Source organism: Acomys russatus, chromosome 6 (assembly GCF_903995435.1).
Source record: "Acomys russatus chromosome 6, mAcoRus1.1, whole genome shotgun sequence".
In the NCBI taxonomy this organism is placed as follows: Eukaryota; Metazoa; Chordata; class Mammalia; order Rodentia; family Muridae; genus Acomys; species Acomys russatus.
The window spans coordinates 47,254,486-47,272,471 of NC_067142.1; the positions used below are offsets into that span (position 1 = coordinate 47,254,486).

Below are 17,986 nucleotides of genomic sequence, written 5' to 3' on the forward strand. Positions count from 1 at the left end.
TTATTCTTCTATTGTGGTGTGTGTGTGTGTGTGTGTGTGTGTGTGTGTGTGTGTGTGTGTATTTCTCCTCTTTTGATTTGCTGGTCTGAGGTTATTTAAGTCTTGTGTTTTCTTGGATGTAGTTAATTTCTGTAGGTTCGAGTTTTTCTTCTAGAACCTTCTGTAGGGCTGGATTTATAGAGAGTTGTTACTTAAATTTGGTTTTATTATGGAATGTCTTATTTTCTTTACCTAATGTGGTTGAAAACTGTGCTGGGTACTATAGTCTGGGCTGGCATCCGTGGTCTCTTAGAGTCTGTTTAGGCTATTCTAGCTTGTATTGTAAAGGTCTGCCTTTGTAAGTTACTTTGTCTTTTTTTTCCTTGTAGCTTTTAATATTATACAGGTTTAATGCTTTGATTATTGTGAGCCGAGGGGACTTTCTCTTTGGTGTTGTTTTATGCTTCTTGTACCTCGATAGGTATCTGGCTCTTTAGGTTAGGAAAATTTTTCTTCTATGATTTTGTTGAAAATATTTTCTGGGCCTTTGGCCTGGGTTTCTTTTCTTTTCTCTACTCTTATTCTTCTTAGATTTGGACTTTTCATAGTATCCTATATTTCCTGGATATTTTATGCCTTAACTTTTGTAGATTTAACATTTTCTTTGCTAGGTATCTATTTCTGCATTTGTGTCTTCAATGCCTGAGGTTATCTCTCCCATCTCTGGTATGCCGTAGGTGAGGCTTGCCAATAGAATAGAGGCTTGTTGGTGGAGTTTATAAAATTTTCCCTTCCAGATTTCCTTCAGTTTGGGCTTTCTTTATTGATTCCATTTCCACTTTTATATCTTGAACTGTTTTGTTTCCTTCCTTCCACTGCTTGTGTTTTCCTATATCTCTTTAAGGGATTTATTCATTAGATGAGCTACTGGGAGACTGTATAGATCATGAGGAAACTGTGACGTAGTGAGAACTTTTACGCATAGTCATAAAGTACAAAAAGAATGACACTTCTGTCACTAACTAACTGCGTTCTCTTAAGTTGCACATGTTGTATATGTTCACAGTCCTTAAAATGTGAATGATAATATCATGTATCTTGAGCTGTTGGGATGCCTGCACATTTATGTTTATTTCTAAAACTTCAGTATCTATGATAGCTGGGTTGTGGCTCAAATGTGAAATGTCCTGCAAAGACTCATGTGTTTGAACACTTGGTTCCTACGTGGTGACTCTGTTTGGGAAGGTTATGGAGCTGTCTAGCCCCTTTTCAGAGTCAAAAGACCATATTAAATGACCACATGGCATCGCTATTACCATTAGCTGTAATATCTGAGCCCTAAGCTGGGATGAGCTAGGGTTAGAACTCCAGCCCACATGAAGCGGAGCTCGGTTTGTCCCTGAGGATCTGCACTCCAGGGAGGCCAGACCCTTCCTTTACTGCCTCTCTGTTGCCTGCCTACCCTAGCACCCACAGCAGCCAATACCCCTCCCCATCCATCACCTTCATATTCTTTTTTAAAAATATATTTTATTAATTTATTCATATTACATCTCAATTGTTATCCCATCCCTTGTATCCTCCCATTCCTCCCTCCCTCCCATTTTCCCCTTACTTCCCTCCCCTATGAATGTGACTGAGGGAGATTTCCTCCCCCTGTATATGCTCATAGGGTATCAAGTCTCTTCTTGGTAGCCTGCTATCCTTCCTCTGAGTGCCACTAGGCCTCCTCATCCAGGAGACATGGTCAAATATGAGGCACCAGAGTTCATATGAAAGTCAGACCCCACTCTCCACTCAACTGTGGAGAATGTCCTGTCCATTGGCTAGATCTGGGTAGGGGTTTGAAGTTTACTGCCTGTATTGTTCTTGGCTGGTGCCATAGTTTCTAGGACCCTCTGGATCCTTCTATTTCCCCATTCTCCCATGCTTCTCTCACCTAGAGTCCCAATAGGATGTCCTCTCCTCTCACCATCACATTCTTAACACATAGCACCTCTAGGTGGTACCTATCATCAAGGGAGGTGTTTGAGGTTTTATGGTATTTCCCGGCTTATTCTCTCCCTGCTTCCTGAGTGTGAATGTAATGTAATCAACTAGCTTTCATGCCTTCCCCGCTGTTGCCACATCTTGCTTGCTATCATGGACACTGGCCTTACAGAACTGTAAGCCAAAATTAGCCATTTCTCACTTAATTTTTTCCTTCTGAGTATTTTATCACATAAACAGAAAAGGAACTAATACAATCTATAAGGAAACACAGTTTAGGTTCTTATGAAAAAGAGGTGAAAATTTTATTTAGGCTGATTTTTACCATAATTTTTTATAAAATAATTTTATAAAAGAGTCCATCAAGATATTATATAGAAAATACATACTAAGGTAATATATACACTTCATAAAAATAGAATACATCTTGAGAATTGCTTACAGAGTCTGTAACCACCATGTACAGTGTATTGACGCTTGACATGTTAACTTGAGCATATATGATTACAAATAACCAAGAAATCTTTTCTATTGCTATGTCTTATAATTATTTTTATTTGACAGAAAAACCATGGAATGTAAAAGTTATGGAGCTGAATGAATAAACAGTTATATAAAAAAATGTCAAAGAACCATGCCATGGGTAATTGTCTAAAGGGACAGTACAAGGTTTAGATGATTTCACAAAACCTCAGGGAATAGATATTGAGTGTTTAATAAAGGTAAACTTTGTTTAGGATCAAACAAACTTTCTTGTATCTGTACTATAGTTCAGAAATAGTGGTGTTTTTAACTTTAAATGAAAGCAGATGTATAAGTTTTATATCAATATTTTAAAAATCTTATGTCATAAGCTTTTATCAAAACACATAGTAACTGGAGTTTACCATTCTAAGAATGGCCAAATGCTCAAAAATCTATTTGAATTTTTTTGTTGTTTTATATCATTTCCGAGAAAGCGGTCTTAGCTACTATGCAGCATCGCTGACGTGCCCTGTTAGCTGATCAGAATAATCTTTGGGAAGTAACTGCTCCAGTGCAATAAATAAAGAAAAGGACAGCGGACTCTTCTAGCCTTACTACAAGATACATGGTCATAGTGGGCTCATACGACTACTTCAGCAGTACCGAGGAACACACACACGCAACAGGGAACAGCACCGTTTTCAAGTTGCCAAGATTGCAACTGTTCAAGAGATAGTAAACTGGAGGGGTCCTTGTTTGCCATGATTAAAGCACTTTAAATATGTGGACTAGGTTCTGAAAAACTCCCTAGTACGGATAGGCAGACACAGCTATATAGACTATGAATGTGGTCTGGTACTCAATGGTCCCATTGGCACTGTAGGATAAAGCGCGGACCTTCATCCGGTAGGTCTCTGCCTCTCGCAGTGGGCGTGTAGTGTACACTACTCCTTTCAGGTTTTCATCCCTTAAGGCAAAAGGAACAGCTGGCTCCTCATCAACCATGAGAAAAGTTGTTCTGGGATGCATCACTCCATCCTGTGTGTACGCAACCAGCCGGATTAAATCTTGATTGGCGGCTATTCCAAATGGGAGGGAGAGAAGCTTATATTCCAAGGCATATGGGCTCAAGGTACATTCCAAGTCATTGGGTGGGCAGTTCTTAAGGCAGAACCTAAGGTTAGAAAAGAGATGCCATTTAAGTCTTCCTGCTTCTGGGTTAACTCACTCATTATGATCATTTCTAGCTCAATCCATTTATCCACAAATTTCGGGAATTCCTTGTTTTTAATAGCTGAGTAGTATTCCATAGTATATATGTACTACAGTTTCTTTATCCATTCTTCTACTGAGGGACACTTAGGCTGTTTCCATGTTCTGGCTATTATGAATAAGGCTGCTATGAACATGGTTGAGCAAATGTTCTTATTGTGTGCTGGAGCATCTTCTGGGTATATTCCAAGGAGTGGAATAGCTGGGTCTTGAGGAAGCCCTATTCCCATTTTTCTGAGATAGCACCAGATAGATTTCCAAAGTGGCTGTACTAGTTTGCATTCCCACCAGCAATGAAGGAGTATTCCTCTCTCCCCACATCCTCGCCAGTATGTGGTGTCGCTTGAGTTTTTGATCTTAGCCATTCTGATGGGTGTAAGATGGAATCTCTTATATCTGCATACTAGTCCAAGGGGCATGTCCCACGAAAGCCTTCACTTACCAGGAAACTGGGACAGAGGGGAGGACATCCTATTGGGACTCTAGATGAGAGAAGCATGGGAGAATAGCAAAGTAGAAAGATCCAGAGGGTCCTAGAAACCTACAAGTAGAACATTATGATAGGCAGATTTGGGCCCAGGGGTCCCGCTCAAACTAAGGCACCAGCCAAGGACAATACAGGCGGTAAACTTTAAACCCCTACCCAGATCTAGCCAATGGTCAGAACATTCTCCACAGTTGAGTGGAAAGTGGGATATGACTTTCTCATGTACTCTGGTGCCTCACATTTGACCATGTCCCCTGGAGGGGGAGACCTGGTGGCACTCAGAGGAAGGACAGCAGGTTACCGAGAAGAGACTTGATACCCTATGAGCATATACAGGGGGAGGTAATCCCCCTCAGGAACAGTCATAGGGGAGGGGGATAAGGGGAAAAGGGGAGGGAGGGAAGAATGGGAGGACACAAGGGATGGGATAACCATTGAGATGTAACAAGAATAAATTAATAATAAAAAATTTAAAAAAAAAAAAAGAAAAGAGATGCCAACAGTCATAGACCTTGGAACAAGACAAAACATGACACAGGTGATCACGGCCCATGGTGACTCTTAGTCATTTGTTTACCTACAAAATGTGGTTCTCCCTATGTCTTACATCACTGGCTCAAAAGAGATGGCAGGTGGCGAAGGGAATAACCTGGACTACTTCATGGTGGAGTGCTGGGATTGGATGCGGGCCCCATGCACACTTAGCACACACTTTATCACAGCTCCAGCTCAGTCCCAAGAGCACTGTCCTTAACAAGGAAAGTCAGTTGTACAAACAAAAGCATCGTGCATATCTTGGAAATAAGCTCTATCTAGAGAGACGACTATAAGATAAGCTACGCTATAGTGCTGGCTGAAGGTTGAAACAGGATATATAGTTATTTGATTTATTTTTCTCAGGATACTTAAAGGTCGCTTAGGACTTTGCAGGGGATGACTTACTTTCTAGCCTTTCTTTCATATTATATTACATTAAAAACTAATTTCCCCTTTCATAGCCCAATCATAATGACAGTTAAACTACTTTTTTCTAGAGATCTAGAGGGAAAACTCCCACAAAGGACTATTTTATGAAAATATATTTTTTAGATACTTTATAAGTCTCTCTATTTTTTTTAATCATCTTTTTCCTTTTTCCATTTCTATGAGACTAAACAGATGCAGGTTTATGGTGGGTTCTGGGCATCACACAGTCGACCATGCTACATTAACTTGAGGCATTACTAAAAGGAAAATGAAATGTGAGTTTCAGTGAACATTTGGTAATGAGCAAAGACATTCCAAGATGAACATTAACACTTGTTCTCAAGCATCCAGTTACCTTGGTACCTGGACAGGGTGGGGAAAAAGTAGAACCGTTTATCTAGAAGCAAGTAGAGAGTCAGCTTCAAGAAATATAAGCAAGACATCACCAGTGGGCAGACTATTGACTCATTCTTGTTTCTCTCCGTCTCTTGATGCATGATGAATCACCATAGCAACAGAAAAGGTACTTCTTGGATCAGTCTACCTGCTGACAGTTTTAACCAGCTCGAGACAGTACAAATGGAAATGGGAGAAATTTTCAAGGAAAGAAAGTCAGGCTCTGAACCCCATAGACCACTTGCTGCTGTGAGAGAGCCCTGGAGGCTGCACTCTGACTCCATGCTGGGAAGCCTCATCCAGGGAGTCACAAATGATGGTTTGGTTTGCAGTGGCAGTTGCGTGCGTAATGAGTTCATCTCTTGTCAATTCATAGAAGAAGGAACACACGGTCAGCCTGTGTCCCCTCGGGGCTACTGACTTCCCAAGAGCTAAACATGACCATTGACAAGCTTATGTTGGTCAAAGAAGAGAGGGTTTCGAGAAGCGTGTCTGGGATAATAAGGTAAAACTTACCCCAAAATAGGATCCCGTTGGTAGTTGGGTGGACAGGGCGTGTCAATGCACTGATAGCTTCCTCTCATGTTGAAACACATGCGATTCGGTCCACAGCGCACGTTCTGCTCCAGGCACTCATCCACATCTGGGGGCCACATGAAAAATGCAAGGCATCGTTAGTTGGGGTCAATAAGGGCCATTGCCACGGTCATTGCTACACTGGTGCTTGACTGGAATATAGAGGGAGTCCTCCTACCTTCACCCTCTAATGAGCTTATTTGTCATACCCAAGCTTCAGCCACAAAATGGGGAACCGATTCCCAGTCTGTGTATTTCCCTGATTGCTCTGATTGGCCAATGTTCTTTGATATGTGTTAAAAGCCAAAAGGAAAACAAAACAAAAAAGCTGTAAAAGTAAAAGGGCACCTTTTAAGAGCACTCACATGTCTCTTTCATTTGAAAAGCAGAACATATGTGAGATTGTCAAGCAAATAATATTTTAAATGAACGCCGACCAAGCTAAAAATTCAGGGTCACTTGTGAATACATTGCAAAGTGAAGAATCTTTTTGTAGTATGAGCAATTCTTGTGCTGCAAGTTCAAATAGTAAGGATGGAATGATGTCAGTAAAAACGAAAGGATTTCTGCTGTAAACTCACAGGACACAATGAGGTGAGTCAGATCAATTGACAAAGACAAAACCCTACAGTCAAACAAATGGTCCCTGAACCACAGTTCGAGTTTGATCAAGCTGAACAGAATTGAACTGTTCGGACAGCAGAGCGTACCCCCTAGGAGTGTGTCATGGGGAGGTTCCTCAGAGCAGTGGCAAAAACAGGGCAAAATTATGCAAGTAAAAGACATTGTATTCTGTGCTTGCCTCACAGAGTTATTAAATGGAAACATTGATGTAATAAGATATTTTTTTAAAAAAGTAACAGAACTGAAGGAAACCTTCAAGCTTGCTGAAAATGTTTTTGTGCCATAATTTTTAATTCTGAATTTGTAATTGAGTGCCAGATGAAGACAGAAATACACACACACACACACACACACACACACACACACACACACACACAGAGAGAGAGAGAGAGAGAGAGAGAGAGAGAGAGAGAGAGAGAGAGAGAGAGAGAGAGAGAGAGACTGAGTCTTAGAGACTCTGATTTCTGAATGAGTGCTCACAGAAGTCAATAAATACTTTGAGGTATTTTTGAGATCCTAAAGTTATTATTTCATTCCATCTTCTTCTCACTGTGGTGACCTGAACCTGCCAGGTGGTCCAGGAGGATTTCCACCAGGAGGAAGGCAGCAAGCTCTTCAGGGAGTCAATTTCTACCCCCACCCCCATTTCCCATCTCCCACATTAGTCTGCCTGAGCAGGTCACGATGTGGAGGTCTTCTTTCACAACCTTCATATACTTTCCAGAGAAAGGCTGTATGAATCCTAGAGCAACAAGTTGAATGTACCACAAAACAATATTACATATTGATGGACATAAGGCTCTTGTAAAAAAAAAAAATCATGACTACAAACCCATGGAGCAAGCAATTTAAATTTTGATTTCAGTTTGAACAAAAATGGCTTTCTTCCTGCTTTGGCAATGGTCATCCTTCCTTTAAGAAAGAAACTTAAATCAGAAGTTACAAACTTTTGATGAGACTATATTTAGTCTAGGTGCATCCTAAATGGAGACAGGATTCACACCTCTCCTGAGCATTTAAACAGAGGTTCTAGGCTTAGCGGTTCACCAGAGACCATGTGAGGGCGGGCTAAGGTTGTCAGTCCTTGTCAGCTGCCTGCCCATGGGATGTATATTTTTCCTACCAAGGCAACTAAGAAGTTCCTCTTGTACAGAAGGCATGACAACCAAACAGCTCTAAACAGCTTTCCCATGATGCAGTCTATGAAAGCCAAATGAAGGGCGGTGGCAGAATTGGTGCTCATTTGCCTACTTGCGTAACTCTCCCTTCACCTCACTATAGCAGCTAAGTGCATAATGACAACTACAGTGGGCTTGAGTTAAAGCTGCGAAGTGCTTTTGTGAACTCTTAAATAACTTGGAGCAGTGTCACAGAGAGAAAAGAGAGAAAATGGGAGGGAGGGAGGAATGGGAGCATACAAGGGATGGTATAACAATTGAGATGTAATATGAATAAATTAATAAAATATATTTAAAAAAGAGAGAGACGATTCCAAGAGGCGCAGTATTAGCCATATACAGCCAACAGCCAAGTCTGAATTATTTATTGCTTGCATTTTTTCTATTGAAATTGGTACTTTAGATTTCTTTACTAGCATATTGTTTTCTAATTTAATAATAGTATTCACAAAGTAAAACAACAACAAAAAAAATGGTGTCTAGCTGGGTGGTGGTGGTGCATGCCTTTAATCCCAGCACTTGTGAGGCAAAGTGAAACACATTGTTTTGTAGACTAAAATTAATAAAAATATAAAAGATTCATTGAATTATTTCCTGAACTTAAGACTTATTCATATTTTTCCCCACATCTTCCATATACATTCAGTCTAAACAATCAAAAGTTAATATCACTTAATAAACATTTGTATTTTGCTAAGGTCTTGGATGCTTCAAGCAAATGTGAGACGTGTTTAGTGGCCTGTATGACTGTAGTCTATGTTGAGAAAAAGAGTCTGTCTTTAGTCCATGATAGTGTATGCTTTCCAAAAGGAATCTTTGTAAGCATTATGCTACTAGGAGGGTGGCTCTCCAATATCTGTGGTCTGTACTTCTATTCCCTGTTCTTAAAGAAGAAAGGCAAAACAGAAACAATATGAAAAAGGGCAAACAAAACTAGAGACGTAAAGCTGGGCTTGGTGGCACACTTCATAATGAGAACTGGTCTTAAAGAAAAAATCAGTAATACTCTTGTCTTCTATAACGGGCCAAGCGATGATGTCTAGCTTTTAATAAACATTTTAAGAATAGTATAGAAAAAGTTGGGGTGGAGGCAATTATATAATTATCCTTGCTACAAAAAAAAAAAAAAAAGAATGACAAAATGAGCTGGAAAGATTTTTATATCAACAGCATTAGAAAATATGGTGGATTTAAACAATTCCTTCTGGAAATTTAAAAAATAGTTCAGGATAAATATCCTCGGGACAGCTGTACTATAGAAAGTATAAGTAACCTGGGCTCTTGATCAGCATGCACCTGTCTTTAATAATGTTGAAGACAGAACTTTCAAATGCAGTATCACTAGAATACAATTTTTCTTTTAAAAAGTACATTATTTTATTAATATTTTTCAAACAAAGCATTATTTGCCATGTATTTGAGTTTTCTTTTCTTTTTTAAAAAGATTTTTATTTATTTCTATTATGCGTGAGTGCTCTATTTGCATGTGTATCTGCATGCCATTATAGTTGGTTGTGAGCCACCAAGTGGTAGCTGGGAATTGAACTCGGGACCTCTGGAGGAGCAGACAGTGCTCTTATCTCCTGAGACATCTCTCCAGCCCCTGAGTTTCCTTTTTAAATATTTGTGGTGTGCAAAATCAGGCTGAGGCTCTTTCAGTTTCTTCTCATTGCTTCTCAGTCAAATCTTGATTGGTCACACTTTCGTATTTCATTTTAAATTTTATAGCTCAATGACTTCCTCTTTTGACAGGACTCTCTGTCTTTGTTCCCTATGATACTGTCCATTGTAATTTCCTGGCTCTTATCAACACGACCATCACCAGTGTATAAAGCTTTAAAAAAAAAATACCTGGATGAAAAACAGCCTCTGGCTCCTTGTAAATGCCCCAAACATTTTCTAAAGCTATAAAGAGACTCTAAGCTATTCTTTAGAGTAAAGAATTCTTTAAAAGACAGGAATCTTTTCTCTCATGTCTTTTTAAAACCACAAAAATATGTAACCCATTTAAAATGCAGACACTTCCATGACACCTGTTTCTGATTTGTTCACAGTATTTTCCACTCTGTAGCACAAATGAAAACTGAAAAATGTTTTGAGCTAAACGAAGGCAATTAAAAAAAAAAAAAACCACTGGCAGGATTTAGAAAAGAAGAAAAAATCTCTCTAATGAGTACATCATATAACCCTTAACTTTGCTTAAGGGACTTTGTGGTTCAGTTGATAATTCTAAATGCTTTGGTATTTGCCCTGCATCCTTCTGAGACCGCTGGAGGAAGGGTAGCTGTAGATTTAGGCATTGGTTCTCTCATTCTCCTCTCTCTCTCTCTCTCTCTCTCTCTCTCTCTCTCTCTCTCTCTCTCTCTCTCTCTCTCTCTCTCAAAATGCAGCCCTGGCTGGCAATTAAACTCATAGTGATCTGCCTGCCTTTGTCTACAGAGTACTGGCCTGAAAAACCATTTGCCACCAAACCTAGTGACATTGGCATTCTTTTAGGAAGGTGTCTGGGCGGAGTCAGTTCTAGAGTATAGAGAGTTGCACTTCCACCCCCTGCTCAGGAGTACACTGCCTGCAGTGCCCACAGCACCTTAGGAAAGATAAAAGGCCATCGGAGGTAGTGTTACCTTTGGTCTTGACTATGCTAGGACCCTGGAGGTCCACACAGTCACCTTGAGTAGTAGTTTCATTTATATACATGAGTGTACATTGTATCTATATTGCTGAGTTGAGTTATTGATGTAGGGTATGTTCTTAATAATGTTCAGTGATTGGTGGATGAGGGCAAAGGCTCTACTGAGTTCCAGTTTCTCCAGCCCCAACAGCAGAAGTGGGGTCCTTCAGACAGTGAGAAGAGTAGAGTACCGAAGGGACAAGCTCTTGGTACTGCAAGTAAAGCCACCCTCCCTGCTGGCCTTGGTTTCCAGGACACATCTCCTATAAATTACTCTCTTAACAGGTCTTTTGTGAAGTTGGAAAAGGGAAAATTCAATCTCAATTTTATGGCTACTGATAAAATGCTCTTTTAAATATTTTATTGGTATACTTTTCGAAGGGATTTAGTTTGTATATGACCGAAAAGAGTGCAATTCAGAGGCATACATTGTGCTTAGATTTTATTCATAAAATTGAGGGAAGCTCTCAAGGAGATTAATAGGCTATTTCTTTTAATGTAAGTATATTTTGCAATATAATATGACAAGAAAGTGCTAGTCTTTTTTCATGTATTTCATACAAAACAAGGAAATCTGGTGGTTGATAGTATTTTTTTTCCTTTCTATTTTCACTATGCTTTGCCCTCAAATTCACTATAGTATCTATAAGTTAGTATTTTGATTTATTTGCTTTTGTGGGCTCTTTTTTTTTCTTTTTGAAACAGGGTTTCTCTGTGTAGCCTTGGCTGTCCTGGAACTCATTCTGTAGACCAGTTGGCCCTGAACAGCTATCTGCCTACCTCTACCTCCGCAAGTGATGAGATTAAAGGCATGCACCACCACACCTGGTAGCATCTGTCTGTTCTTAAGGGGAGGGCCAAGCCAGGCGTGGTAGCTCATGCCTTTAATCCTGGCACTCAGGAGGCAGAGGCAGGCAGATCGCTGTGAGTTCGAGGCCAGCCTGGTCTACAAAGCAAGTGCAGGACAGTCAAGGCTACACAGAGAGACCCTGTCTGGAAAAACCAAAACCAAACCAAACCAAACCAAACCAAACCAAAACAACCCCCCCAAAACCCAAAAAAGCCAAATAAATAAATATAAAAAAATAAAAATAAAATTAAGAGGGGGAAGGCCTATAAGCCTTATGTCTTCATTACTCCCCTCTGGCAGAACCAGTAGATGAATGTGAGTCTTCCTTTGTAGAGCCTAAGAATGAAGAGATTACAGCCAGTTCTCCACTCATCACCCTAGAGTTAAATCTAATAAGGAAATGCAGAGAAGTCCCCCACAGTGTAGCCAGTGCACTAATCCCTCTTCTCATTTTCCAAATGGTGAGGAAGCTCTTTGAAAAGACGCATTCCCTCTGTGTTTAAAAGATCAGTGGGTATGGTGATGCATAATTGTAATTATGAGGAAATAATAAATGTAAGTTGCCTCATCCTTTTAACAAATTAGGTTTCAATTTATTTTTCAAATTGTTACAACACTTTTATAAGCATATATTTTTGTACCACTATTAGTGAAATTTATAATAATCAGAGGGTTCAAGTGATATATAGTTGTTATATTAAATATTTTCCAGTTTAAAAAAAAAAAAAGATCTCTAATGGGAACCGAGTGAGTTATTCCTCAAGGAAGTCCACACCAAGTGTGTGCCTTGATTGTTTTCCTTGACTGAGCCTCCTCTCTCTTGCTTTTCCTACTTGCAAGGGTACTGTTTGACCAACCTTCCTAATGTTGTGACTCTTTAGTGTAGTTCCTTATGTTGTTGTAACCCCATAAAATTATTTTGTTTTTATATCATAACTGTAATTTTGCCACTGTTATGAATTGTAATGTAAATATCTGATATACAAAGTATCTGGTATGGGGCCCCTAAAGGCCTACAACCCCTAGGCCAAGGACCAGTGGTTTAGACACACATCTGACCAGTGAGTACAGAGGAGGAGAAGCAGCTAGGGGAATGATTATTTACAGAACGTTCTCATGCTTCCCACCATATTGGTTTTAAAGTCAGGCTGGAACAACAGGTGTTCCAGCATCTTCTCACCTTGGCATGTTTTCCCATTGAGCATGAGTCGGTAGCCTGGTGGGCAGGCACACTGGTAGCTCCCGATGGTATTTTTACACTCATGTTGGCAAGTATCTCTGTTTTGACATTCATCAATATCTGTTGAGAAAGAAAGCAGAGTGTATAATCATGACAAATGCTGGCAGGATCTGTGACAGAGCCATCCATACAAGAGGCCAACATAGAGAAACATTTCCTGCTGATTCCACATTCATGCTCTTAAAAGCACTTAGAGCTATTGTACGTCAAAGTCTGTTTTTAGTGATATAAATGTTAGGTCTGTTAGACATTCACCATGTTATATTATAATGTATGAACCTTTCTTTATCATCGTACGTGTATGCACTGAAGCCTCAACTTCATCAATTTTTTTTTCTGTGTTGCTAAATTACATTACAACGACAGAGATGACAGATTGGTGTAAGATCTTAAACCACCAAAGAACTAATCTTGTCCTAGAATGGTAAAATTTACTTAGATGTTTCTTTTGATATTAAATAGAAAAAGAAGTATCCATTTAAAAAGTATTATTTCACTATTCTGTGTGCATAAAAGTGTTTTGCCTACATGGATGTCTGTGTACCATGTCTGTGCACTACATGTGGGGGTGAGAAGAGGACATCAGGTCCCCTGGGACATGAGTTATAAACTGTTGTGAGCTGTCTTGTGGGTGCTGGGAATGAAACCCTGGCCCTTTGGAAGAACAGCCAGCACTTGTAAGCGCTGAGCCATCTCTCCAACCCACCATTTTTATTTTATGTGAGCCTTAGATCTCTCTCTGCATCTTCTCCCTACAATATCTATAGACAGCTTTCTCATACACAGATATTTTCCGGTGGAAATGTCTCCATATTTGTGGGAAATATTTCCTAATCTCTTTATATAATGGCAAACTACTGGCAAATACATGTCTATAGCTGTGCTAAGTTGGGTCTCAAGACCTCAGTCAATTCTGCCAAGAGGGAGCATGGGGGCCATTTATTGTGCTTCATGGGTTTGTTGGAAGGTGAGTACATTGTAATAAGTGGTGAAACTATAAAGCACAAGGGGTTGACTGTCATTTATGTGAAAAAGAATCACACACACTTAAAAGTACAGTGAGAATAGATAATAATTCAAATTCAATATTTGTATTGTGTTTCAACTGTGATTTGCCTGGATCAGCTTTCTCATGGCCCCAGAGCACACACTAATCACGGAACATTGAAGAATATGGCATGCAGTGGGAACAGGAGCCCAGAAGGGCAGGAATACAGCAAAGACAAAGTGAGGTCTGGGAGATGACTCAGAGCAAGTGGATCTGTTCTTGCGTGATTTGTTCATGGTGAGAACATAATTGTAATAATTCAAAATATGTCAATGATAAACACTCAGCAAATGTTCACTTTCTATGTTTATGCATCATTTTAGTTAAGCAAAGTATTCATTTAATAATTTGTGTGGGTTATTTGGACTTTTCTCTTTAAATATTTGCTTTAATCTAAAACAACAACAGAAACTCAAATGATTTTAAACTTGAAGTTGTTAACATAGAGCTTTACATGAGTTTAAAAATAGCAAAGTGTGATTTCTGCTTTCAGGAATGAAGCAAAGTTCATTATTTCTGTTAAGCCTTGGGACCAACTCTTTAAAAACTAAAATTTGCCCAAATCTCACAAGATTCCACAATGTCAATTTAATCCTTTTGTAACTTGTCTGTCCCAGATGCTTAATTAAAGGCAGTCGGTGTTTGTTGTCAGTTTCTTTTGTTAGATGATTTCAAAGCTGTCTGCAACTTCAGTGTGAATATCTTTATTAGCTACAATAAAATATTCACCATATTTTACCAAATAGCTAAGCCTCCTTACTGCCCGTCCAACTAATGGGAAGAGCTGTAAGTAAATGAGTTATAAAAGCTTACTTTAGATTTTACATGATTGATACCCACTTTAAAATAGTTTTGAACAATGCATGCCTATCAAAGGAAGATAATTTTGATGTATCACAGTATTGGTGTAATAGAACCATCAGGAAAAACTTCGCTAGACCCTAGTATGATGGAGCTGTGGCTCTAGGCACCTTCAGATGTGAGAGTACAGGGATCAGGTGACGACTGGTGTGAGGGTGTTGTTTAGTTCACTTCTGGCATGGGCATGAGCAACGGTTTTGAAGCAAGACAATAAAAGTAGAGTAGAAATAGTGAGTTTGTCCAAAATAGAGACAAAAGAGGGATGATGGGAGGTTATAAAGAACCATCAGTAAGAAAAACTGTTTAGAAGAAACTTAAAGACAACATGTTACTAAATAAATAGTGAAAGGTTTGGTAGCAGAGTCTGGTCAAAACTGTAGGCATGGAAAGCTGCTAAACACTCAGAATAATGTGTGATGCAGAGAATTAGTGACCTGGTGTGCGTCTACATTGGCCAAATGTAGGGCACTGCTAATAAATGCATTAAAGTTTGAAGCATAAGCCATTGACAGTGTCCACAGTTCTGGAAAGCTCATCATAAAACAAAGTTAACATATCCATAATGATACATTTTACCTACACCAGGATAATTAGAGAGAAAAACACTGGAAAAATACAAATGTAACAATAAAATTTCAGAGGCTCTGGAGGATACAGCTAAGCCTAGGCAATAGGAGAATCTGGGTTCACCTAAAGTTGACCAAGGAAACATGTCAGAAAAGATCATGGGATGGAGAAGAATAGAAAAAGAAATGAATCAAGTCAGAAAGTGAAGAAACCTTAAAACACTAAAAATGTTTTAACAGGATGTGTATGTCACTGAGGATAAACAACATGCAGAGCACTGTAAGAGATGGTCTAAATGGTCTTTCAAGAGAGCTGTAAGGGTGAATGATCTGGTCTAATGGTCTTTGAATTTTAGTAGGAGATCTTTCTTCTGTTCTTCCTTTCCTGTTTGCTGTCTTTTGCCGTCTAACAAAATAGTGGGACTGGCTGCAGCCTGCTAATTCTTCTTGATGCCTATCACATGGACATGCAAACTGTAGGTACATACCAAAAAGCCGAGTTAAACATATGGCAAATGGTGATGTTTAGAACTTAGCTGAAAATGAGGTCTGGGTTCTTCGGGAGGACGGTTCCAGTTACAATTTGTAAAATTCAGTTGCTGGCTTGTGAGTTTAGATAATGACACCAAGCACACATATTTTGAAGCAATGGGACCTAATTTTTGCTCTGGATCATATTATCTTCCTATTCTTAAACATACAAAGTAACCGGCTGAGAAATTCCATGGCAAGACTAAGGACAACAGCCAATAGGATGTGAAGAAGTCACTAATATTCATATTATGTATGATAGTGACATTTGTATCTATGTAGGACTTGATTCAGTAACACTCTTCAAGACTGATCAGGAAGAGAAACTTACAGCACAATAAATCATTAGAACAAACACGTGCAACTACACCACTTACTTGGATAAAGTTCTTAATCACCTTAGGCACCAGCAAATATGTCTTAAAACTTTGAGTCAGTCCAGACTTGAGGTCAGATGTAGTTCAGTGCACCAAGCACAGGTGCTATATACATACTTAGACTCCAGACAGGAAATGAGCTCACAGAAAGGAAATGCAATATGGCTGACATTTACCTACACATGTTTCATGGTCTGCCTCAGTGCCTTCAGGGCAAGTTTTCCTAATAGTCCTTCTATTCCTGGAGAAAGATGCTCTGCTGTTCCTAAACTCTGAGTAGGAGCTGTAGAGCTGTGAGTGCTGTCTGTAATGCTGCGGAGGTTGATAGTCGCCTCTCACAGGGGAGAACCGCGCAAGGTTATAGCGACTGTATTGAGCGCCCACATTCGACAGCCTCTCCAATCCAGCGCAAGATTTCCCATCCCCTAATAAATGTTGTCCTGGGGGACAGACACACTTGAAGCTGCCCGGGGTGTTGGAGCACTGATGTGCACAAGGTTTTGGTACTTGCTCACATTCATTAATGTCTGCTCGTGTGCCATGATACATAAAAGAGAGAAAAAAAAAAAAAAACATATATACACAAAAAACAGGGATAAACAACCAGGCTGTGAAACAAAGCAAAGACATGTTACTCTCCAACCATGATCACTTTAATCACCCAGTTATGGATACTTAGAGTTTGTGCCTCTTCTTAAGCACTGTTTCATATGTACATGTTTTACTTAAACATCCACACTCCGGCAGGTGGCCCAGACACTAGATCTGGGAATCTATCCTCTCCTTACTTTTCTCTTATGGCCTTAAGGCCCAATGGGCTGTTTCATCCTTGTCCTCTTGATTTCAAAGCAAGCTTGTATGTGCATCCGTTTGGGCTAAGCTTTATACACATCTTTATATGTAACATGCAAGATTATCCCATAGTTCAACTTATTTTAGGCTAGCACATATAGTAATAGATTTAATTATGGAACTACTATAAACCCCACACTCAGCTTTCTGAATCAAACTAGGTAGGGGCATGCTGTACAATTAAAAATGTTTCACCTTCCTTCCAGAGTAAAGACACAAAAAGGATAGAATCCAAATTAGTGGAATTTTAATGAAACAAAGATTATTTAAATGTTGCTGTGTATCAGCTAATAAATGATATATGTACACTTGAAATTTTTCCTTTTTTAATACTCATGTGTACATATGTGTTCTTTCCATGCGTTTGTGGGTGCACTCAGAGGCCAAAAGAGGGTATTAGCCCTGGGAGCAGGAGTTGCAGGAATTTGCAAGCTGCTTGGTGTGGGTGCTGGGAACTGAACTTGGGTCCTTTGGAAGAGGGGGTGCATGCTCCTAACTGTTGAGTCATCTCTCCAGCCCTTTCTTTTTCTCTTTTGACTAACAAATCCTTCAGAGATACTTCTGGCTTTCCTGGTTGGTTGTCAGTGTGGGAAACACTAGGGCATCTAGATCTAGTTTTTATGACTCTCTAAAGATCTGTCTGCTTATCTTTTCTTCATATAGATGAGCTTTGTCTGCGCACATTGATGGAGCCCTCATAACTTGTTTCCTACGTAGGCTGCAGGAAGGCTCATTTCCATGTAAAAATTGCCTTAAACCACACTGCTTGCCATTTCATAGCTTAAAGAACATCTAAGCTCTTGACTCTGGCCTTTTTATCTTCTGCCCAGCTGTGCCCTGATAGCCAGGCCCTGTGGCCATCTGCGTGTGGACAGTGTGCATCCGTCTGCAGGCCTTTAGTCTGTTTTCCCTTCAGCACTTGCTCAGACCTGCACATACTGGCCGCCCGTGCATTTCACTCTCTAGAGCAGTGCCTCTCACCCCGGCCGGCCTCACTCTTTCCCTGGCCCTGTTTGATCGTCTTAGATGGTTTATCACTACACGAAACTGCACTTGTA

General features: G+C 39.7%; 1 protein-coding gene across 1 annotated transcript in view; it reads right to left on the reverse strand.

Annotated features, from left to right (window-relative positions):
• Positions 1–2,953: 2,953 nt before the first annotated feature.
• The window catches only part of Hmcn1 (hemicentin 1), a 424,838-nt gene continuing 409,805 nt past the window's right edge, over positions 2,954–17,986 (reverse strand). Inside the window, 4 exon segments of the mRNA XM_051147547.1 lie at positions 2,954–3,607; positions 6,071–6,197; positions 12,634–12,753; positions 16,253–16,603. Of these exon segments, the coding sequence (XP_051003504.1) occupies positions 3,241–3,607; positions 6,071–6,197; positions 12,634–12,753; positions 16,253–16,603 (965 nt within the window). The 3' untranslated portion in view covers positions 2,954–3,240.